General features: G+C 38.5%; 1 protein-coding gene across 1 annotated transcript in view; it reads left to right on the forward strand.

Moving 5' to 3' along the window:
- The first annotated feature begins 4,275 nt into the window (after positions 1 to 4,275).
- USP8 (ubiquitin specific peptidase 8) overlaps positions 4,276 to 24,546 on the forward strand; it is a 51,585-nt gene continuing 31,314 nt past the window's right edge. The window contains exons 1-3 of the mRNA XM_005892169.3: positions 4,276 to 4,422; positions 18,817 to 18,985; positions 22,353 to 22,497. Of these exons, the coding sequence (XP_005892231.2) occupies positions 18,882 to 18,985; positions 22,353 to 22,497 (249 nt within the window). The 5' untranslated portion in view covers positions 4,276 to 4,422; positions 18,817 to 18,881. The remainder of the gene's footprint in view (positions 4,423 to 18,816; positions 18,986 to 22,352; positions 22,498 to 24,546) is intronic.

Raw genomic sequence — 24,546 nt, forward strand, 5'->3', positions numbered from 1 at the left:
AGCACGCCTTCCCCATACTATACAAAAACAGGCAGAAACATTCACTCACTCTATGACCTTCTGAAATATGCTCATCTCTCCATATAGGTACTGCCTAATCACTGAGATATTTATGCAGTTCACAGCCCAATAAGACCCACTGAGAAGATGAATGTTCTGACTCTTTTTGCATATCTATATATTCATGCCTCTGTAATTAAACTCTAACAGAATAACTGACATGGAAGAAAGATCAACCAGAATGGCATGCTGTTTTTACACATCTCTGCCACAAAGAGGATCATTAAAAATGACTTGGGCATTGTACTTCTGCAGATTACAGAATGACATACTGATGGATTTAGAAGTCTAAAATATTGCAGAGAATAATGTATAAAGAATCTCATCCTATGGTTAACATTTCAAAAACCTTCCATAAGATTTCTCACAGCTATTTAAAAAATAAATTCAGATTGAAGAGACTATTTTCTAATTTCTTGAGGTAGACCCTAATGCTGGGAAAGACTGAAGGCAAAAGGAGAAGGGGATGGCAGAGGATGAGATGGTTCAAAAGCATCATCAATTCAGTGGACATGAGTTTGAGCAAACTCCAGGAGATAGTGAAGCACAGGGAAGCCTGGCACGCTGCAGTCCATGGCATCACTAACAGGTGGACACGACTTAGTGACTGAACAACAACAAAGGTGGAGTTCATGACCACCAGCATCAGTGTCACTAGATATGGTGGTGGTAGTGGTTTACTTGCTAAGTCGTGTCCGACTCTTGCAACCCCATGAACAGTGGCCTGCCAGGATCCTCTGTTCATGGGATTCTCCACTAGATATACATAGATTTTAATGTTTCAGCCGGACCCCATGGCATGTGGGATCTTAGTTCCCTGACCAGGGATTGAACCTGTGCCATCTTCAGTGGAAGTGTCAAGTCATAACTAGTGGACTGCCAGGGAAGTCCTTGCCATAGATATTTTAAAATGGAAATTTGTTGTTTTTTCCTTATCTACTCAGTGTAAATGAGAAGTTGGTGCTTATGTAGCCTGCTGGATAACCTGGGTGCTCTCATTCTTCTGCAGCCTAGCAACAAGCTAGTTCAGCAGGGTGTGCTGTGAGGCCTCAGACAGAAACCAGAATTGATAAGGAAAATTCCACAGGCTACTAGTCTCAAAAATCTTGTTTTTTAAGCCAATAAAATTGTAGCTGCAGCTCAGTTTTCCAAATTGGCTGGGTGATCCCTGCTCCCTCCCAACTCCTCCAAAAGTATGTGAGGAGGTAGGGAGTAGAGATTCCTCTTCTGGTACTTTTCCCAGGCCCAGGCAAACTCACTCTATTCCAGCCACACTGCCCTCCTTGCTGTCCCTCCTGCACGCTCACCTTTTCCCGCCTCACTGCCTTCACTGGTACTGCTCCCACTGCCTGGATGCTTTACCCCACAAGCATCCATTGCATGTTCCCTCTTTTCACTAAATGCTTTATGGAAATGTCACTTTGTCAGAGAGCTCTTCCCTGACTATCTCATCAAAAATACCACTGTCTTTGCTGGCCCTTTACCCAATTTCACTTGACCTTTGAACAACATAGGGCCCAAGGGCACCAAGCCTCTGCAGAATTGAAGAACCGAGTATAACTTATAGTTGAGCACCCGAATCCCAGGTTCCTCTGGATCTAGTTCACTTCCACAACCGCAGATTTGATCAGCCTCAGATTGTGTACTACTGTAGTATTTATTACTGAAAAAAATTCACATTTAAGTGGACCTGGGCAGTTCAAACTTATGTTGTTCAAGGGTCAATTGTATATGTATTTACTTATCATATGTCTTGCCTATCTGAATGTAAGTCAGCTCTGTGTTGAAGAAGGACTTTATAACCTAAGTCTAGAACAATCTCTGGGGCTTCTCTGGTGGTTCAGTGGTAAGGAAATCTACTTGTCAATACAGGGGACACAGGTTCAATCTCTGATCTGGGAGGATCCCACATGCCGAAGAGCAACTGGGCCTGTGCACCACAACTATCGCTTGTGCTCTAGAGCCTGGAAGCCAAAACTACTGAGCCCACCTGCTGCAGCTACTGAAAACTGCAGGCCCTAGAGCCTGTGCTCCACAACAGAATCCATTGCAACGAGAAGCCTGTACATCGAAACTAGACAAAAGTCCCCATAGCAACGAAAACCCAGCACAGCCAAAAACAGAGAAACTAATAAAAAGAAATTAAAAAAAGAAACACTATAAATAAAATAAAATAACCCGTGGCATAGTACATATATTCAGTAGATACCTCTTGAATAGATGGAGGATGAGTCAGGTTCAGTGATGTTTCAGACTGCTGCTTTTGCTAAATGGCCTGGGAATCAAAGCTATGGTTAAATACAGGCCATGTCTTCTAAACAGCTAGTGGCACTTGCTTAGATCCCGGGCATCATAGATACTGCTGTCTGGTTTGTTACAGTACACATTTGAACAGGAGTTAGGGATTCTAATTCCATTTAGTAAGCATAGTTTCATCTAGGTAACCCTGCTCCTTATGAACTCTTGTTCCACCAAGTTTTAAAAGTCCAGAGCCTGTCCCCAGATTTCTCGGAGTTTCCCAGGAATGTTCTCGTTTCTTCTGCTTTCACCAACTCCGTTCAGTTTTGGAATCATCTTGTCATCTTGTGCATTGTTTCTCTCCCACTCCTGTTGACCCACATGTGGGAACTCAAGCAAATGACTTGCGTTTTAGCAAACTTGACTGATGTTTTAGGGAAGTTGGGGAATTCTACCTACTGGGAGGGTGGGGTCAGGATTGGGACAACTAAATCAGAGCAGCAAAAATAACTTTAGGTGGCTGTTAAAGAGTCCTATTTTTAAAATCTGTCATCCCACCATAGGAGACTCTTTTCATTGGTTGTTTCATTCTTATGGGCATCTTCCTTTCTTCATCGCCTTATATTTCTAGGTCCTATCTCCCAGATTGTCTTCAGCGAAATCCAAATTCTTCCTCTATATTTGTTTGGTTCCTACTCCTGAACTCAACTCTGGATTATTAGCATACTCAAATTCATCAAAATGCTCAACAGATGCTCCCCCTCCCACCCTGGCCCCCCAAAACCAAACAACCAACAATCAATTTACTTTCTTAAGGTCCACTTTCAAAGGTATATGCAATTTCCCCCCTCAGTTATGAAAAATTTGCTAAGGCTTCCTAGTTAGTAGTCTCCAGTAATAAAGTACAGCTAATATTATATCAATCTTAATCCTTCGGGAAAACAGTGTATATCTTTGATATAAAAGAAGTACTGTATTTTTGCAGGTATTCCACTGCAAAAGAAAGGAAATTAACATTAATGGGAAGACTGTGTGTGTTTGCGTATGCTCAATCTCTCAGTGGTATCCAACTTCTTGTGATCTCATGGTCTGTGGGCCACCAGGCTCCTCTGTCCTTGGAATTTTCCAGGAAAGAATACTGGAGAGGGTTGCCATTTCCTACTGCAGGGGATCTCCCTGACCAAGGCACCAAACTCAGATCTCCTGCATCGGCAAGCAGATTATTTACCACTGAGCCAACCTGGGAAATCCAATGGAAAGACTACTATGTGTGAAACACTATTTGACTAGTTGCTTTCATTTATTCATTACGAATTTATTGAACACCTATTTGGCACACCCTTTTACTTAACGCACTTAGTAGACAGACCCCACTTTCCAGCTTTTCCATCCATGAGACGCTTGGATTGTCCCTGAGGACTTAAGTGACCATGGCCTATCACTCCATCCAAGCTACTTTATTTTACATATAATCGGAGCATTCAATTACCTATAAAGAATCACCTCACGACAAAGTTCGGACCACTCTTTTTGCTTTTTTAGACTAGGCTTTTAACTGTGTTTGCGCATATATAATATGCTTTAGAACCGTATCCATTCTTCTCTTACCAGAGGCGTGGCTTCGGAGAATGTTAAACTTTTGGCCAAAATTTGAGATTCACATCCTCTTTCTAGTCAGCCTTAAACCTCCAATTTGAAGAGAAAGAAGCATAGAGTTAAAGGCAGCACTGCCTCCAGCGCTGCAAGGCCCAGGATGAGAGTTAATACCAGGTGATGAAACTAAGTCTGAGAAATGCAGGGCGCAGGGGACGGGCGGACAAGCTCGCCCCAACTAAGCGTAGCCTGGTCGCTACCCAGACCGTCCAGCCAAACCGTCCTCTTTAGCCCTCCTCGGCCCTCAGGCGAAGCTGCCACAGGCAGAGCTGGAACTGGGGAGGAGCAAATAGTCAAGGGCGCGCGCGGGCAACGTGACGTCAGATACGCGACGCGTCGCAACGCAGTGCAAATTGGGAATCGGGGATGAGCTGGGCTGGCTTCCGTCCGGATAGCGATTCTTCCTCGAGTTGGTGGGAGATGGGCCTTTGGCGAGGAGGCCGGCGTTAGTGAAGTGCGCCGGGCTCCAAGGTGAGTGCGGGGCTGGGTCCTGGCCTTTGATCCTTGGGAATCCGACCGCAGCGAAGCCCCTTACCTTACACCAGCTGCTGATCACCCGGGAGACAAGCTCTGTCCTCGGAGAGGGGTGGGACAATCGGCTTTTGGAGGAAGGGCCCAACCTCAAGTCTTTCCTGCTGTCCACCTAGGGTTGCCCAGCCAGTTCCGCGTGGGCTCAGGTTTTCCGGTCTCGAAAGGTGGCCTTGACCATTCTTCCATCTTCTTGGACAGTCAGACCGACTTTGACCTCCTTCCTCTTGCCTCCGTTCTCGGATTTACTTGCTGTCGAGCTGCATCCCCAAGCCTTAATACAACCTCTCAGAGTGTTTTTCAGTCCGTCTTCTGATCCAGTCAAACTTGCTTTTAGTGAAGTTCAAAATTGCGTTTAAAGAAACTATGAGCGCATCAGAGTTAAAACTGTGACTTCCTCAAATAAAAGCTTTTCTTTCCTAAAATGTGCCCTCTCTCCTGGAGTTGTGGGATAAGTTAATTTCACCTCCACTCCACCTTGGAAATTATTAGAACCCTGAATTTATACCTAAAGCTGCAGGCCACACTTCTCGGTTTATTTCTTGCCTCCAGTTCATTTTGTGACCTTGAAACAAGTCCCTTAATCACTAAGAAAATATTTACCTGAAGACAGAGGTGTTGCAGAATCTAAGGAATTTAATACTTGTTAAGAGCCCTGAGGGTTTCAACTATAGGGGATGCCAAAATAAAGATTTTACTCTCTGTAAATCTGCAAACATCCTAATTTTTGTATGCTTTCTACTGCAGCCATGAAAAATGCCCAGTGGTCTTTGTTAGGGAAGTGTTCCTCTTGTAGGCTTTTTCTGTGGCTTTGCTATGTAAGCAGATTTTGCATTTCAACAGATTCTGTTTAAGATTCATTGTTGAATGTCTTTCATGATGTATTTAGATCATTTGTCATGATTCCAGAATACTGGTCTCATCTGTCTGAAAGGTTTCCGGTAGGTTGTGTTATGTTTCTAACATGTTGAAATAAGTATTCCATTTCTTGTGACACATTAGGTGCACCTTTTAAATTAAATAGTAAGAACACACAACCTGTCACTAATGACATAAATACATACTAATTGCACATAGGTATGAATTGTAGTTTTTGAGAAAACAATGAGTGAGAAAAACAAAAATATTTTAAGGATGTCTTTCTGTAATTTAATTTTTTAATATATTTACTTGAACTTTGTCAGTTGTTATGGTCTTTTATTTATTAGTATGAACACAATAGGAAAGAACCAGGATGGCTTCTGTAAAGTAGAAGAGTCAGTACATCAGATTTTTTTCCATAAAATGTCTGGCATTATATTTTATTATGAACATTATATTTTATTACGAACATGAAAATATACTTATTTTTGGAGAGATGAAAGGGAAAAAGTGTTCATTAAATATGAGGTGATAATAAGTTAAACATTATTGAGTCTTTTTTGTTTTAATCTTGGTTATTGTCCCAGTTGCCTATTGCTATATAACACTTCACTCTAAAACAAAGTAGCTTAAAGCTACAGTTTATTATCTCATGTTTCTTGGGCCAGCTGGATTCAGCTGGTTGCTTTTCGATGAAGGTTTCTTGTATTGTAGTCCGATATCCATCTGAAAACTCAGCTGGGCAGAACATCCAGGATGGCTCATTCCCATCGATGGCAGTTGCTGTTGGCTGAGAGTTCAGCTGAGACGTCGACAGGAGTGCCTGTGGTATAGCCTTTTCATGTGTCTTAGACATAGCACAGCATGGAGGCTGAGTTCCAGGAGCAAGTGTTTGAAGGAGTGGAAGCTTTCTCTTAAAATCTTTTCAAGCTTGGACCCAGAAATTGGCACAGCATTACTTCCAACATTCTCTGTTCATTAGAGCAGTTAGAGTCCTCCCTCCACCAGATAATAGACTTTTGAAGGAGCCAGTGCTGATAATAACTTGTGGCCATCTTGAGCATACCATAATTTTGTTGACAAGGTTGTGTTAGACTAATATTTAGATATAATAGTAGATGCAGAGTAAGTTACACTTCTGATTTTTTTTAGCCGTCTCATGGCACATTATAATTTTTGGAGCACTTTTTGAAAAAAATTTTTTCATTTGCTACCTTTGAAAACTTTATAGAAGCAGATGGATTATTTCCATTTTGCAGATGAAAATAAACTGAGCAATGGCACTGGTGGCATTGGAGGATTTAAGGAATTTGCCCAGAGTTATATGATAGTAAGTGGAAATGAAACTAAGACTTGCAGTACTTTCATAATATAGAATTTATTAGTAAATATGAAATATTATATTAAACTTATTTTGGAATTACATATTTATAACCATACTAATTCAAGTAACACAGTACTCATGCGTAGTGAATAAAGTTAGTGTTGAGAGAGCTAAACTTTGTCTTTTCTAACACATTACAGTTTAGTCTTTCATAATACTAAATTATCTGAAATGTACCAATAATGATGTGAACCTGCATGTCTTTTTTTAAATTGAAGTATAGTTGATTTACAGTGTTTTAGGTGTACAGTAAAGTGATTCAGTCATATATATATATATTCTTTTTTTAGATTCGTTGGCATTATAGGATATTATAAGATATAGAGTATAGTTCCCTGTGCTATACAGTAGGTCCTCATTGTTTATTCATTTTACATATAGTAGTGTGTGTCTGTTAATTCCAAATTTATTCCTCCCTACTCCCTTTCCCCTTTGGTGATCATAAGCTTGTTTTCTATGTCTATGAATCTATTTCTGTTTTGTAAATAAGTTCACCTATATCATTATTTTAGATTCCACATGTAAGTGATATATGATATTTGTCCTGATGTCTCTCTAATGTCATGAAATGAAATTATTATACATTATAATATCAATTTCAAACATTGAAAAGCTGTGGGTGTAGGAATCCTGGAGGTTTTACTTTAGTTTTTTAATTATAAAATATTAAAAATAAAAATGATTTCTCATAATTTTTGGTAGGTTGGGAATGATATAACTTAAGATGTTGATTTCAGCTGAAAACTAATTGTCATCTTCAGACTGTTTTATTGCTTCTAGTAACATACTTATGGAGAAGGCAATGGCACCCCACTCCAGTACTCTTGCCTGGAGAATCCCATGGACCGAGGAGCCTGGTGGGCTGCAGTCCATGGGGTCGCTAGGAGTGGGACACGACTGAGCGATTTCACTTTATTTTTTCACTTTCAGGCATTGGAGAAGGAAATGGCAACCCACTCCAGTATTCTTGCCTGGAGAATCCCAGGGACAGGGGAGCCTGGTGGGCTGCTGTCTATGGGGTCACACAGAGTCGGACACGACTGAAGCGACTTAGCAGCAGCAGCAGCAGCAGCAACATACTTATATCCATTCTTTGTGCTCATGGTTCTCTGTCTTGAGTGTATGTTAGAATTAACCTGAGGAGCTTTATAAAAATCTTATGTTCAAATCTCACTCAGATTCTAATTGAACTATTTAGGAATGGATTCTGGGCATGAGTATTTTTTTCGAGTTCTTGGGTGATTCTAATATACAGCTAGGGTTGCAAACCATAGCTTTTTTTCTGGTACTTACTAAGTACAGTTGGGTTCCCAGCTCATCCATTTGGCATCAGTTAAGAAAAATTGAAGAGATAAAGAGGGAGGAGAGATAAGAAATGGAGCAAGGTTACATATGTAGAAAGACACCTATTTATTGTGTAAAACAGTTACCCTTGTCTATTTTCTAGGAATGATCCTTCTTAATAAAACCAAGAAACTTTTGGCGTGGTATGTTAGTGCCTATATTAGGGTAGTTGCTTTGTATTACCATTGTGTACTTACCTTTCCTCTTAAGAGGTAGAACTACATGAGGAGGTATATTCTTTGTATTCTCTCTAGCCCCCAGCCCTGCACTTTGTATTCTAAACGTTACCAAATTGAAGCCAGTTTTTAGTCACTCTTCAAAACTAAGGCTAGTTATTTGACTCTGTTTTTCTTTTTAGCAGTGTAAGAACTTTGTAACTTTGGAATTCTCCAGGTTCCAGTCCTTAAGGTATCTTGTCAGCTGTAGAGAAACAAGATATCATTTCCTTAGTGATTCATTCTCCTGATATTAGTTACTAGTGTGAATGATGATTATGTTTTTAAAACTATTTTAGAAGTTTTAAAATATACATAAAAGTGAAGAGAATAGAATTATTTAAACTATCCTAGATAACCTATTCATGTCAATACTTTGTTATCTCCCAAAACAATAAGGATTATAAAAGTTAACATTAACGTCTTAATAGTTGATTTAATATCTATTTGGCTTTCTGTAAACTTGGTATCTAATTACATATTTACATCTCTATCAGGGCATCTTTTTTTAGATACTATTTCTTTTTCATATACTTAACATGTTCAAATTTTTTTTGTAAATCAGTGGTTCTTATATGGGGTTAATTTTGCATCCCCTGCCCCCCACCCCCATCGTGGACATTTGTCCGTCAGGAAACATTTCTGGTTGTCACAACTGGAGAGATGTGGATACTACTGGCATCTAGTGGGTGAGGCCAGGGCTGCTGCTAAACCTACTACCATGTGTAGGGCAGCCCCACAGCAAAGAGTTCTTCAGCCCAACATGTGAGTAGTGCCCACGTTGAGAGATGCTGCTGTAAACTGGTCAGTGTTTTAAACTGCAGTATTCCTTTGTTTTGTTAATAGCACTCCCATTGTTCCCATTTCTCAGGGTTTCAAAGTGTGTGTGTGTATGCACTTAAGAGAGAAAACATTGTTTCAGTCAAAGCATCTTTCTACCTGTTTATGTTCTTTTTTCTGTGGCCTGCTCCTTATTCTTTTCTAGAGTATCATTCCCTTGTTTCTGTTTCCTTCACATCTATCTTACATGTCCCACTTTGACCTGCCCAGAAGTACTATTTTCCTTTTTAAGGAAGGTCTGGCTTCTTACTGTGGGCTGAATTAAATATAGATAATTTTGGGTGGTTTCAAAAGTTCTCCATCATATAACTCCCTTGCTTTACCTAATAGAATTTATTATTGCTAGCCAGCAGTTATTAAAGATTGACTCTAAGGACTACTGAAGTAATTATTAGAGATCTAGCATGTTAGAGTAATGACTTGTAAAGACGAGTAAGTGTAATTCCTTGATCTAATTGATTATTTCCTAATAATCCCTATTGTATTCTTTATTTTTCTCACTACTTTACTCTTTTTGTCCTGATTCCTCTTTTTGTGTCTTTGTTTGTGTTGATTTCCTCTTCTGCATGCCCTCCTTTCTGACTCTCTTCATGGCTAACTCCTGTCCTTAGGGCAGGTGGCTGTCTTTTATCACAGCATCATGATACTGCATGCTTATGACGTATGAGTAACTTAAAGTGTAGTCACACTTGGCATCTGGTCCAAATTCTGTACTGAAAGAATGATATAGGTAACAAATAGTATAGAATTTAGACCAAGAAATAAACTCCAGATCTGAGACCATCAAGGATGGAAGAGGTGAAACTTAAGTTGTTGCTATTGTTGTTTTGGCCACACCTTGCGGCATGTGGGATCTTAGTTCCCTAAGTAGGGATCGAACTTGTGCCCCCTGCACTGGAAGTGTAGAATCTTAACCACTGGACCTCCAGGGACTTCACGTAAATTGGTTTTTGAAGGACAAAGGATCAGCATAAAAGAGTATAGTCTGGGCTGGAAGAAGCTCCCCCCTCACCCCAAGTTACACTGAATTTTTCCCTCCTTTTTACTTCCCAATGAATGGAGTTAATATATTTGTGCATTTATATATATATATAAATGTATATTGTAGGAATTAGTTGTTGGCTTATTATTTAATGAGTATTAGTTTGGTCTTGGTAACTAGACCAAGATATTTGTGACCAGAAGCCCTGTGGTATTCTCTATCCCCCTAGAGCAGTTACTCAAAGTAGCCAGTCTCTATTATAGGCTTGCAGCTTGTACTAGAATATAAATGAGTACACTGCTCTCCTCCTAAAGAAAGTCTTGATACTATGAAAAATTCAGTGTGCTTAATTGGTTTCAGTTCAGTTCAGTTCAGTTGCTCAGTCATGTCCGACTCTTTGCAACCCCATGAAATAGCAGCACGCCAGGCCTCCCTGTTATAAGCTTATTTTATCACAGACTGGTAACCAGCAATTCCTCAACCAGCACTGGTCTGTAGACCACACTTGGAGTATAGCATTGCTCTGCAGGACTTCTTCACTTTTTCAGTTGTAACCTGTAGTAAGAAATACATTTCATGTTTCTACCCAGTGCTCTGTAGGTGCATACACAGGTACACATAGCCTAAACTAAAATTTCTTTCTTTTTTTTTTTAAACTAAAATTTCATGAAACAATTCTTAACCTTACTATGTGTGACATGGTCTGATATTTTCTCTTTAGGATTTAGTTGTGTGTTGTTTTTTTTTTATGATGATTGTGACCTTCTGAATTGATTGTTTAAAACACTGTGCTTGTCACTGGACACTGAGTAAATACTCAGACAATACTATAAATTTTGTTTTGTTTTTTAGCAGTGATTTAATCCTTGAAAGAGTTCAGCCCTCAAGTATTTCTTTGAAACAGATTATTTCATCAATACTCACTTGTCTGGGCATTTTAATTGGAAGGGTGTTGAATGGATTATATGAAATTTAAGATAGTCAGATGATGTCTCATGAATACTGTTGCTGTCTGAAGGCCAGAGATGGGGGGAGATGAGATGATGGACGGCCAACAAAGACAAACTTCAGTTTCCTTTCAGTCTTGCCAGCAACCTTGGCAGTGACTGGTGTGAAGCCCTAGGTCAGGTATCTTGACCAGTCTGAATGACCAGAAACCTCAGTTGTTACTTTTTTTACTTTTTAGTCTTTACTCTGTGGTTCAAGTTATCCAATCGCTAATTCTCTTTGGAAGGATCAGAAAGATGTCAAAAGGGAAGAGGCGGGGTATATATTTCTTCCATTTTCTCCCTATTATCAACTCATTTTCAGTACTGCCTGGTTTTCATTTTCGGAGCATTGCTGTTTGATTAAGCTGGAGTCCTTAGTGTTTGTCAGGTTTACACGTCTTAAGCATTTATTTTTTGTTTTAGAAGACCTTTTTTCTTACATACATTTATTTCATTTTTTTGTACTTAAAATCTTTTTTGAAGTGTACATAGTTTTCTCAGGTTATATGTTGTATTTAGTTCTAGAGCTACACAAGCAGCTTTTAAAATTATTTGAGTTCTGTAGTTATTGAACATTCCCATTGTAAGTATCAGTGGGTTTGTTGTTACTATTGCAGCCAAAGTAAGAAATTGTAAATCCATTCAGTTATTCTGGCCTTGAGTTATTTTATGTCATTCTCTTTTAAAATTTCTTTAATGGCAAAATGCAGCAGAGTGACTTATCAAAAATATAATTCATTAAAGTTTACATGCATTTAAGTTGGATTCGTATTTTTCTTTGCTTTCTCATTCAATTAGGGAAAAATACCCTTTACCTTGTGCCTTGACTTCTCCAGAAATGTATGTGATTGTAGAGGCTGAAATAGAAATTGAGGCAATGCTGGATGTGTTTTTAACACTCAGGATCTGTTTGACAGTATAACTTACAACTTAATGAATGAAAATGGAAACAACTGTGATCCTCTGATGATGTCATCAGAGAAAGTTGTTCTTTGTTTCAGCTGTTCTCAAAAATCAAATAAGGACAGAAAAGATAACTTTAAAAAATCAGAATCTTTCTCCTAGAAACCCTCATTAAAAACTTTGATGTCCTCACAATCTTATCCCTGTACTTTGCCCCCGAGTGTCTAATCAGTTGTCAAGTTCTGTCAAGAATTTGTCTCAGTCAAAGAAGACACCTTTGTGGTGTCTCTAATGTTTATCTGCCTCCTCCATTCCATCTCTGCTGCCCTAGTTCTGACCTTCATCATCTTTCCTTAGGATCATTATAATGTGTAACTAATATCTTCCTTATCTCTAGTCTTTTAAAGCCTAACCTTGTACTGTTAGTTTGGATCATGTAACTGTTCTTAGATCTTTGCTTATGGCTCTCTTTTATCTTTAGAAAAAAACTAAATGCTTTAACATGACATTCACAGCCTTCCATTTATATGTTTCTATTTTTCAGGCCTTCAGTTCAGTTCAGTCGCTCAGTCGTGTCCGACTCTTTGCGACCCCATGAACCGCAGCACACCAGGCCTCCCTGTCCATTACCAACTCCCAGAGTCCACCCAAACCCATGTCCATCGAGTCGGTGATGCCATCCAACCATCTCATCCTCTGTCTTCCCCTTCTCCTCCTGCCCTCAATCTTTCCCAGCATCAGGGTCTTTTCAAATGAGTCAGCTCTTCTCATCAGGTGGCCAAAGTATTGGAGTTTCAGCTTCAACATCAGTCCCTCCAATGAACACCCGGGAGTGATCTCCTAAAGGATGGACGGGTTGGATCTCCTTGCAGTCCAAGGGACTCTCAAGAGTCTTCTCCAACACCACAGTTCAAAAGCATCAATTCTTCGGCGCTCAGCCTTCTTTATAGTCCAACTCTCACATCCATACATGACCACTGGAAAAACCATAGCCTTGACTAGATGGACCTTTGTTGGCAAAGTAATGTTTCTGCTTTTTATATGCTGTCTAGGTTGGTCATAACTTTCCTTCCAAGGAGCAAGTGTCTTTTAATTTCATGGCTGCAGTCACTATCTGCAGTGACTTTGGAGCCCAGAAAAATAAAGTCAGCCACTGTGTCCATTGTTTCCCCGTCTATTTGCCATAAAGTGATGGGACCAGATGCCATGATCTTAGTTTTTTGAATGTTGAGCTTTAAGCCAACTTTTTCACTCTCCTCTTTCACTTCCATTTAGAAGCTCTTTAGTTCTTCTTCAGTTTCTGCCATAAGGGTGGTGTCATCTACATATCTGAGGTTACTGATATTTCTCCCGGCAATCTTGATTCCAGCTTGTGCTTCTTCCAGCCCAGTGTTACTCATGATGTACTCTGCATAGAAGTTAAATAAGCAGGTGACAATATACAGCCTTGACGTACTCCTTTTCCTATTTGGAACCAGTCTGTTGTTCCATGTCTAGTTCTAACTGTTGCTTCCTGACCTGCATATGGGTTTCTCAAGAGGTAGGTCAGGTGGTCTGGTATTCCCATCTCTTGAAGAATTTTCCACAGTTTATTGTGATCCACACAGTCAAAGGCTTTGGCATAGTCATTAAAGCAGAAATAGATGTGTTTCTGGAACTCTCTTGCTTTTTCCATGATCCAGCGGATGTTGGCAATTTGATCTCTGGTTCCTCTGCCTTTTCTAAAACCAGCTTGAACATCTGGAAGTTCACGTACTGCTGAAGCCTGGCTTGGAGAATTTTAAGCATTACTTTACTAGTGTGTGAGATGAGTGCAATTGTGCGGTAGTTTGAGCATTCTTTGGCATTGCCTTTCTTTGGGATTGGAATGAAAACTGACCTTTTCCAGTCCTGTGGCCACTGCTGAGTTTTCCAAATTTGCTGGCATATTGAGTGCAGCACTTTCACAGCATCGTCTTTCAGGATTTGAAATAGCTCAGCTGGAATTCCATCACCTCCACTAGCTTTGTTTGTAGTGATGCTTCCTAAAGCCCACTTGGTTTAACATTCCAGGATGTCTGGCTCTAGGTCAGTGATCACACCATTGTGATTATCTGGGTCGTGAAGATTTTTTTGTACAGTTCTTCTGTGTGTTCTTGCCACCTCTTCTTAATATCTTCTGCTTCTGTTAGGTCCATACCATTTCTGTCCTTTATTGAGCCCATCTTTGCATGAAATGTTCCCTTGGTATCTCTGATTTTCTTGAAGAGATCCCTAGTCTTTCCCATTCTATTGTTTTCCTCTATTTGTTTGCATTGATCACTGAGGAAGGCTTTCTTATCTCTCCTTGCTATTCTTTGGAACTCTGCATTCAAATGGGTATATCTTTCCTTATCTCTTTTGCTTTTTCCTTCCCTTCTTTTCACAGCTATCTGTAAGGCCTCCTCAGACAGCCATTTTGCTTTTTTGCATTTCTGTTTCCTGGGCATGGTCTTGATTCCCGTCTCCTTTACAATGTCATGAACCTCCATCCGTAGTTTATCAGGCACTCTGTCTATCAGATCTAGTCCCTTAAATCTATTTCTTACTCCCATTGTATGTCATACCTGAATGGTCTAGTGGTTTTCTCCACTTTCTTCAATTTCAGCCTGAATTTGGCAATAAGGAGTTCATGATCCGAGCCACAGTCAGCTCCCAGTCTTGTTTTTGCTGACTGTATAGTGACTGACTGTATAGTTCTCCATCTTTGGCTGCAAAGAATATAATCTAACTAGCAAATCCTTGTGCATTCTCTATCCTGGCTAGTTCCCAAAAATATTCTTTACTTTTTGACTTTTTCCTCATACTTGCTTATCTATCAAAAAGCCTTCTCTCACCAAGACTCACATAAATGCAATCCCTTCCCTGATGCTTCCTAAGATCCCTCTAGTTATACTTGATCTTCTTAATTTTTCTTATTGTACATTATTTATACTTTATAGTTTGATACTTATGGTTACATGTTGTATTAACACTACTTAATATTTTCTCTTTCACATTAATTTTTAAACTTTGTGAGGAAATGGATCGCATATAATTTTTGAGTTCCTGGGAGCACAATGTCTTCTATGGTAGAATATCTGTGAATGTTCAAATTGAATTTAACTTTGAAATGGCTAATGGTTTTTTATTTTAAGTTGCCTAGGTAGCATATACATTTTAATATTCTTTGTCTTTCAAAGATCCAAGCTTTTAAGGTAATCATGAGAAACAGATTTGACTGAGACATATTCTCGATCTTCAACTTAGAAGGTTCAAATAAATAGCTCTCTTTCCCAACCAAGAAACTTGATTGTCAGGAATCAACAAAATAGACTCTACCTGACTTTTTGAATGTGTGTTCTGTGATTAGACCACTAATACTTAATGACCCAGAAAAAGGATAGAGTTGGAAAAAACAGATACTATCGGACTGGTGCTAAGTTACTCTGTCTATCTCTGGCGTTAATCCTTATCTTAGTACACTTAGTGTTACCAGTGAAAAATCATTGGGCTTTTTGGAAATTATATTTCAAGAGTTAGCCTATATCAAGGGGAGCAAATATTTCTTATGACTGAGTAAGCTTAAAATCCTAGCTGAGCTAGGTGGGGGTAGAAAAGGCAGGGTAAGTTTTATTACCCTTAACCTTCTGTCCTCTGCTGTGCTTAGTTGCTCAGTTGTGTCCAACTCTTTGCGACCCTCTATGGACTGTAGCCCGCCAGGCTCCTCTGTCCATGGGATTCTCCAGGCAAGAATACTAGAGTAGGTTGCCATGCCCTCCTCCAGGGGATCTTCCCAATCCAGGGATCAAATCCAGGTCTCCTGTATTGCAGGCAGATTCTTTACCATCTGAGCCACTAGGGAAGCCCAAGAATACTGGAGTGGGTAGCCTATCCCTTCTCCAGGGAATCTTCCTGACCCAGGAATTGAACCGGGGTCTCCTACATTGCAGGCGATTCTTTACCAGCTGAGCTACCAGGGAAGCCCTGTGTCCTCTAGCCTTCCTGAATAGTCCAAGCTCCAACATTCCTTGCCCTCGGTCACCTTCTGTTGTAGCATCACTAAGGCCTCCCGTTTCCTTGAGCACCTTCCAGGAAACTTAGTTTCTTGGCCTTAGTGTGCTTTTCCTTAGTCAGAAGTATTATTCCTCAACCGTTGCTTATGTTTCAGAAGAAATTATGTTTCTGAAGCACTACTCTATCCCATCATATTCCTTCTCATTGCCATTTTAAAAAAGTTATCTACAGTCTACTTCCATTCCTTTGTTCCTTAATGCTGTGCTCTTGCTTCCCGTCATAACACTGTGTGGAAGCTGTGTTCAGTGATGTTATATATACCAGACTCTATTCCAAATCTGTCTTGTCTTTTTAATGAGTGCTTACAAACATAAACTTTACGTTTACTTGTTTCACCCATAACTTCTAACTTACATCTGTCTGGGTATTCTTTTCATATTTCTATACAGCTGGATATTTTATTCACATTTGCATTGTTAATAGAATATTAATATAATTGGTTTCTCTAAAATTTTAAAATGTTAAGTACATTACATGTTATTTTATATGCTATAAAAGCCTTACAATAAAATGATCATCTGTACCAACTATTATGGGCTTCCCAGGTGGCGCTAGTAGTAAAAGAACCAAGCTGCCCATTCGGGAGATGTAAGAGACTCAGGTTCTGTCCCTGGATTGGGAGGATCCCCTGGAGGAGGGCATGGCAACCCACTTCAGTATCCTTGCCTGGAGAATCTCATGGACAGAGGAGGCTGGTGGCTTACAGTCCATGAGGTCGCAAAGAGTTGGACGTGACTGAAGTGACTCAGCACAACACACCAACTAATATATGTAAAATAAGCTAGAGGATGTATATAGCCAATATTTTCTAATAACTATAAATGGAATATAACCTTTAAAAACTGTGAATCACTGTATTGTACACCTGTAGTGTATAATACTGTAAATCAATTATACTTAAATAAATACATAAATAAAATGATCATCTGTGAGCATCTGTGAATATACCACCCAACTTGAGAAATAAAACCTGACTTTACTGATACCCCTGAAGCTCCATGTGTGCATTATACCCTCCACATTTCCAGAAATAGAATTTTATGTTTACTGTTCCTACCTTTATTTATAGCTTTATCTGATTTTTATCCTTAAGCAATATATTGCTAGTTTTAGTTTGTTTTAAAACTTCATACAAAAGGTGTCATGTTGTATGTATTCATGCTTTTTCACTCAGCTTTAGGGGCATAAGCAGAGATTGAGGAGGTGTTGAGCATAGCAGGTTAGGGAATGTTCTCCAGTTAAACTGTTTATCTTGGGAGATCAGGGGCCATGACTTATATATCCTTTGTGAATTTAACATGTAGCATTATGTTTCTTATAAGGTAAGACCCTCAGTGTTATTATCTGGAAATCCAAGGGATCCCTATCGTATTCTTTCTTTATTGGATGCTCTTTGCTGCTTTGGTGATGCATTGCTTTTTTTCTTTTTTTTTTTGGTTTATTTTTATTTTTTGCTTTCTGGTGGTGTCACTCTCTTTTTTTTTTTTTTAATTTTTAAAAATTTATTTATTTTAGTTGGAGGCTAATTACTTTACAATATTGTAGTGGTTTTTGCCATACATTGATATGAATCAACCATGGGTTTACACGTGTTCCCCTGGAGATGCATTGTTGATGAGTTAGATACCTAAGGAGAAGGATGTATTTAATGTTGATTAATCCATTTGGGAGTTATGGTATGGTTCAGAGCTTTTTCTGCCCTATCACTGATAGGTTTAGACATAGAACTCACAGGGCGGGGGGCAGGGGGGAGAGTAGAAAATGTTTATGTATGAGATCTTTGTTTCTAAATGCATAGATCTGAGACTACTAATTCAAGTGCTTAATTAAATCTGTGTTTGTAGATGCATAGAGATGGTATAGATGGAAAAAATTTAAAATTATAACAATGACTTTTAGAGAAAAATAGCTAGGTTTGGTGAATAAGAGTGGATTAGTGGCACAAGGTTGGAAGGGATGAGTATCAAGAAATGAGAAAGCATTAATATTTAATGTAAAATGTGACTAGAATCAAAGCAAATTGGGGTACTTTTGGAGTTTGACGTAGGTGAGCAGAAGCCTTTTCCCCCCTTAAGTTGTACCTTACTCAGCATCACAGGAGTCAGTGTTCATTGATGTCCATTCATCTAATATTACTAAACTGATAGAATGAAGAGCATTAAGATTGTGGAAATAAGTGATAGGGAAAAAGTTCTCTCTTTTTTAATTGAAGTATAAATTGATTTACAGCTGTTGTGCCAGTCTCTGCTGTACAGCAAAGTGACTCAGTCATACATATATATATCCTACATCTTTCTGTATATTTTTTCTGTTGTGGTTTATCACAGATACTGAGTTTAGTTCCCTGTGCTAGCACCTGTTGTTACCTATCAAAATGTAATAGTTTGCACCCACCAACCCCAAACTCCCAGTCCGTCCCTCCCCCCGGCTCTCCTCTCTACTGTGCCTTCCCCGCCACGATCGCAAGTCCGTTCTTTATGTCTATGAATCTGTTTCTGTTTTTAGATAGGTTCTATTGTGCCGTATTTTAGATTCCACATACAAGAGATATCATATGGTATTCGTCTTTCTCTTTCTGACTTACTTCACTTAGTATAATAATCTCTAGTTGCATTCATGTTGCTACAAATGGCAGTTTCATTCTTCTAATGGCTGAGTCGTATTCCATTGTATATATGTACCCTATCTTCTTCATCAATTCATCTGTTGGTGGATTTAGGATTATATGTGTTCATTTTGTTTCAGAAAAGAACTCCTTTTAATGAAGTACACGATTCATTGCGGAAGTGGAAGAGTAAAGATTATTCATCATGCCTGCCGTGGCTTCAGTTCCTAAAGAACTCTACCTCAGTTCTTCACTAAAAGACCTCAATAAGAAGACAGAAGTTAAACCGGAGAAAATAAGCACTAAGAAGTATGTATACTTTGCTAGTTTGAGTTATATTCAGGTATCATCTGTTATTGAAAATTAGAGTGTTCTATGAAGTGTTTGGTAAGCTAAAATAGTGTAAAGAAAGGAAACAATTATCTTTTTTTCATGAAAGCAAAAATTCCCTTCGAATTTCTTTCCATTCCTGAAAAAGAAGTATTGAGTTAGGTCTTCTGTAAAAGCAAAGTGATATAAAATAACTTTATGAAATGTGGGGGATAGCTATTAACTTTTAATTTATTTCCATTTTATTAAATGAGTTAGAGAAGTTCTTAATTTTATCTTGGCAAAATACATACATATTCTGCTAATATGCATATTATCTGTTCTCTGGACAAATGTATCACATTGTAAGTTTAAGAGGTAAAGTCTGCAAGGATTCTACAAACCTCATTCAGCCACAGTTAATGTCTTTGCAACAGTATAAATGTACTTAATTGAAGATCATTTTTATTCTTGTGTATCTCATATATAAAATATGGTTCTAGCATAGTCTTTCTTAGAGAAGGCAATGGCACCCCACTCCAGTACTCTTGCCTGGAAAATCCCATGGACGGAGGAGCCTGATAGGCTACAGTCCATGGGGTCGCTGAAAGTCGGACATGACTGAGTGTTTTCACTTTCACTTTTCACTTTTCATGCATTGGAGAAGGAAATGGCAACCCACTCCAGTATTCTTGCCTGGAGAATCCCAGAGATGGGGGAGCTTCACGGGCTGCCATCTATGGGTCGCACAGAGTCAGAGAAGACTGAAGTGACTTAGCAGCAGTCTTTCTTTGATTAAAAAAAAAAGAAATATGTATTTTTTATGCCGTATTCAGCACTGTATTTGTGCCAATTTGACATGAACTTTTAACATAATGGTTTATTTTTTGTGTGTCTGTTTTTGAGGACATGCAGTCTGTTTATGTTGAAGTCAACTGTATGTTGTAGTAGAGGCTAGAGATAATACCTTCCTGAATTTGCCCTGAGATAAAATATAGTAGAGATGGAGAAGTCTGGGTATTTTGATATTTATTGGAAGTTATTTAGCTTAAAATGGGATATCACTAAAATTGTTAACTTGTTGATAGTTTTATCTCCGGTAAGGACAGGAGGCAGTAGGGGAACTTTTCTTCTGAATTTATTTTGACCAACAAAGGAGATGATTTGGACATATGTAACTATATTATTACAGAGTTGAGAGAGTTTCAGAAAGAAAGGTGGGTCTTGGCAGCCTTATACCCTACACTTGAGGCAGTCAGATTTTAGAAATTGGGGGAAAACACGTGTTCTGTGACTGGAGATAAATGTAAGGCTCTAAAAAATAATATATATGATTCTAAATGAACCTGTGAAGAGGCATCTTAAACCTGTGATTGCACTGGGACATCTTTATAAGTCATTTTGTAGAGGAAATGAACAAGATGGGAAGAAAATATCAATACAACATGGATGAAGACAGAATAGTAAGAACTTTAAAGAGGATCAGGAAAGAAAAGTCTAGAATGAACTGATACTCTTAAAGGTTACTGAAGATAATATGGGCTTTCAAAAAGATTTTTGGGTGGGGAAGGGGTCGGAAGAATGAGAGAGTGACTGGCCTACTTCTTGAGCCAAGTTGGTGTTGATGGGGTGATAGAGAAAGTAGCTCTGTTACACTCGCTTGGAATGATTTTCAAATAGGAAATAGTGGGAAGGATAAAACCATCTTGAAGCTTTCTCAGAGAGCTTCATCTAATTTTAAAATAGATAAATCTGTTTTAGCAGTGTCTGCTTTAGCTCTAGGACTACCCTGACCCCACAGGAAGTGGTATCTTGGAGGAACTTCCTAAATGTACCACCACAACTCATACTGTTACAATGTCATAGTACTAGTCTAGCGGATGCTAGAATCCTTTTAAGATGTGTGGCTGGTTCACTGGACTCACACAGGCATTGCAGCCGTCTCAGCTAGATCTGGTATGTATGGGCCCATGAGATTTACGTGCATCTTAGTGAAAAGAAATTTGGAAAAACCTAAGGGCTATTGCACCCACTCCTAAACTCTTAGAGAATCTCCTTACTAAGCTCTGGTTTGGTTTACCTCTATTCTAGGCCTTCACTGCTATGCTTGAGAGGGCATACACACTGACAGATTGTCCTTGTGTAGGACTGCCTTCCGTCTTAGAGACTGCTTTGGCCCCTGTTCCTTTCTGTGGTTTTCTAATTCCTTCACCTGACCAACTTCATCATTAATCCATGTCTCAGTCTTAGAGCATAGTTTGAAAAATATAGAAAACCGGATGCACTGCTTTGTAGAAATAAATTATTGATAAAGCATATCGTGTATAAGATCGGTATTGTAACTTGGTTGGTGAAACTTTAGTTGTAGGTGAATGAATTCCTCTTGTAGAAATGTTTATTAATTTGCTTTCAGAGGACTGTTAAATCAGGAAAATGTCCTTAGAATGAATGCCATAGAATCCTCAAATTATTTTATTGAAGTGGAGTTTTAAGATGACATGTTTTTAGACTTTAAATCTCTTTTCCTTTTAGGGCCAGTGAATCATTCAGCTATTGTGTAGAAAACTCTAAAAGATTAAACTCATGTCCCCTTTCCTGGCTCTAGTTTCTTGGGTGGGGAGAATTTTACATCATGGTTAATTAGAAAAGAGTAAGGAGAATTGAAAAGTATTTAACTTTAAAATAGTAACTATTTTATCTCCCCTACTTCAATACGAGTAGTATACAGCTCTGTTGTAGAGTATGACTATTATATGGATGCTGGAGGACTGTTTGCCTCAGGATTATCTTTTGTAGTAATCTTTTAAAAACTAGTCTTAGCAGCAAAAGAGACACTGATGTATAGAACAGTCTCATGGACTCTATGGGAGAGGGAGAGGGTGGGAAGATTTGGGAGAATGGCATTGAAACATGTAAAATATCATGTATGAAACGAGATGCCAGTCCAGGTTCGATGCACAATACTGGATGCTTGGGGCTAGTGCACTGGGACGACCCAGAGGGATGGTATGGGGAGGGAGGAGGGAGGAGGGTTCAGGATGGGGAACACATGTATACCTGTGGCGGATTCATTTTGATATTTGGCAAAACTAATACAATTATGTAAAGTTTAAAAAAAAAAACAAAACTAGTCTTAGGTGCATTTTGAACAGTTTGGTGACATACAAAAAATTTAGGAAACGTAAGTATTTAATTGTAGCATAAGGGAAATTTTCATGTTGTATCCAAACTTATATCTAACTTTGTATCAATTCTGAAGTAGTGCAGTCTAAATTATGAAATGTATTGAGATTCTCTGTAGACTTTATACATGACTTTTTCCTCCCAGATGTCAAGTGTTATAATTATGTTTTCCTCTGATTTTAAGTTATGTACAGAGTGCCCTGAAGATCTTCAAGACTGCAGAAGAAAGCAGATTAGATCGTGATGAGGAAAGGGCCTATGTGCTATATATGAAATATGTGACTGTTTATAATCTTATCAAAAAAAGGCCTGATTTCATGCAACAGCAGGTACCCTTTATTTCTAAGCTTTTATTTGCTAAGTTATTGTCACATGGTAGAGCTGTTCATCTCTAAAATTTTTAACTAACCCTGAAATTTAGCAGCAAATTCAAATTCTTCTGCAAGCAGAAAAAGCTAACTAAAGATTTACTTTAATTATTTGCAAGTTTATATGTGTGTGTGTGTGTACATACTCGCACTGTATACACACACTTCATTTGCTTTGCATTAGAACAAGTTTATAGCAACATACAGACTTGTAGTTAGTTTTCTGTTGTAATTATTGCCAGGTCAAATGGAAGGATTCAGTTTATTCATGCATTAAGTAAGAAATATATGACTGTAGTTATACTTTTTCAAGAGTCAGGGTTTAGTCACTTGTTTTTATGTGATAGCTCTTGTATTTAATTGACATCATAGCCATATTAAAGATCTCAGCTTGCAAAATTAATGTTGACCGCTTCCATTTTTATATATTTATTATTTTCAGTCCTTTGAGCCAGGTGCCTTTCTTTGAATTTGCTGAAGCACCAGGAGGGATGGTGGGAGAGGTGTTAGTGGGTAAAGAGAATTTTTGATTGGGATAAGTGTTGCTGGAGAAGATGATTGCATTTTTATCACACCAGAAACAAACGAAAGAAGAAAACAGAAACTGGGTTAAAGAAATGGGAAGAATATTGTGTTCATGGTTCTACCTTTAACCTAGGAATGATCTTGCTACTAGAGAATAGTAGCAAAATCCTGCTCATAGATTTCTTACCTGGTAGACAAGCCATTCTTGAATTAATATTGTGATTTTTACTTTGATTCACTAGTGGCAGAATTAGCTTGTTTCATTTAAATTGACTTATAGAAGCATAAAAAGAGAAGTTCTCTTACTCTTCAAAATAACCTTTTTTTTTTTTTGTCCACAGTAATGGGACTGATAATTTCTTTTGGTTGTGGGTTATGGGATAATTTTACTATTTTCTTTAATGGTGGCAAATGATTGCTGGTGTTTCTTCTCACCAGCAAAATTATGCTAGTAATCTTTACAGGGTTTTAGATCTAGCTTTGGAAAGGTAGCCCCTTGCATTTGGAGCTTCATCTTCCTGTCTAGAGGTGGGTGGAATGGTCCTGCCCTTGGAACATTCTTGAACATACTTACCTTCAGATAAAGATGGAGCCCTATTTTGCACCCTCTTTGATGGTTTTTACCATATCTGTTAAAAAGATGCTGCTTAGAACCAGTAAATAATTCATGTATTTAATACTTCCTGTCATCCCTGATGTGTTTCCTAACTCCACTGGAAGATTTCTGAAAATAACAATTATGTAATGGACATTTTACTCAGAGGGTCTTTGAGTCATGTTGTTTCTGCTCAACATAAAATTGAAGAAAAGCCACTCTGCTAAATACATATGTATGGGTTATGAAGGGCTACCCACAACTAAAAGCTTTGGCTTATTTATGAAATAATAAAAAAGAACCCAGTGCTGGAAGACCCTGGTGGCATCACAAAAACATCACAGACTGGGGTGGAACATACATGGGTTGGGATTGCACTCTCTCACTTTGGGCTCCTGAGCAAGTTCCTTCATCTATCCTGAGCACCCCCAGTTCCTGTAAAGGGGAACTTCTTGGTGGGTTGCGGTAAGAATCAGAGATAAGTCTTGTATTATCATTCCTATCATACTGTAAGTATTCTATAAATATTGGATGGGTGATTGAATAAATGGTGGCAGTTATTCTGCTTATTTCTATTGTAAACATGTTTTATTCATTAAAACATAAATCTGAATTCTGTCAGAAATATAAAAAAGATACTGAAAGATTTGAAGATTTGGAGAACTGCGGTAGTTTTGGTGTCTGCGTTTTTGTCTTTTGTGGTAGAGCCAATTTTTTTATGTACTTACTTAACTTTTGCTTTATTTTTCTAACTTAGTGGTTACTTTTTTTTTCTTTGACAAGATTGGGAGTGGTTATGTATTTACTTTTTTTTTTTTTTAAAGCTTGAAGAGGTTGGAGTAAATTTTAATCAGTTAGAAAGTTTTCCATTTCCACAGAGTATCTGTTGC

The sequence above is a fragment of the Bos mutus genome, chromosome 10 (genome assembly GCF_027580195.1).
Source record: "Bos mutus isolate GX-2022 chromosome 10, NWIPB_WYAK_1.1, whole genome shotgun sequence".
Taxonomy (NCBI): Eukaryota; Metazoa; Chordata; class Mammalia; order Artiodactyla; family Bovidae; genus Bos; species Bos mutus.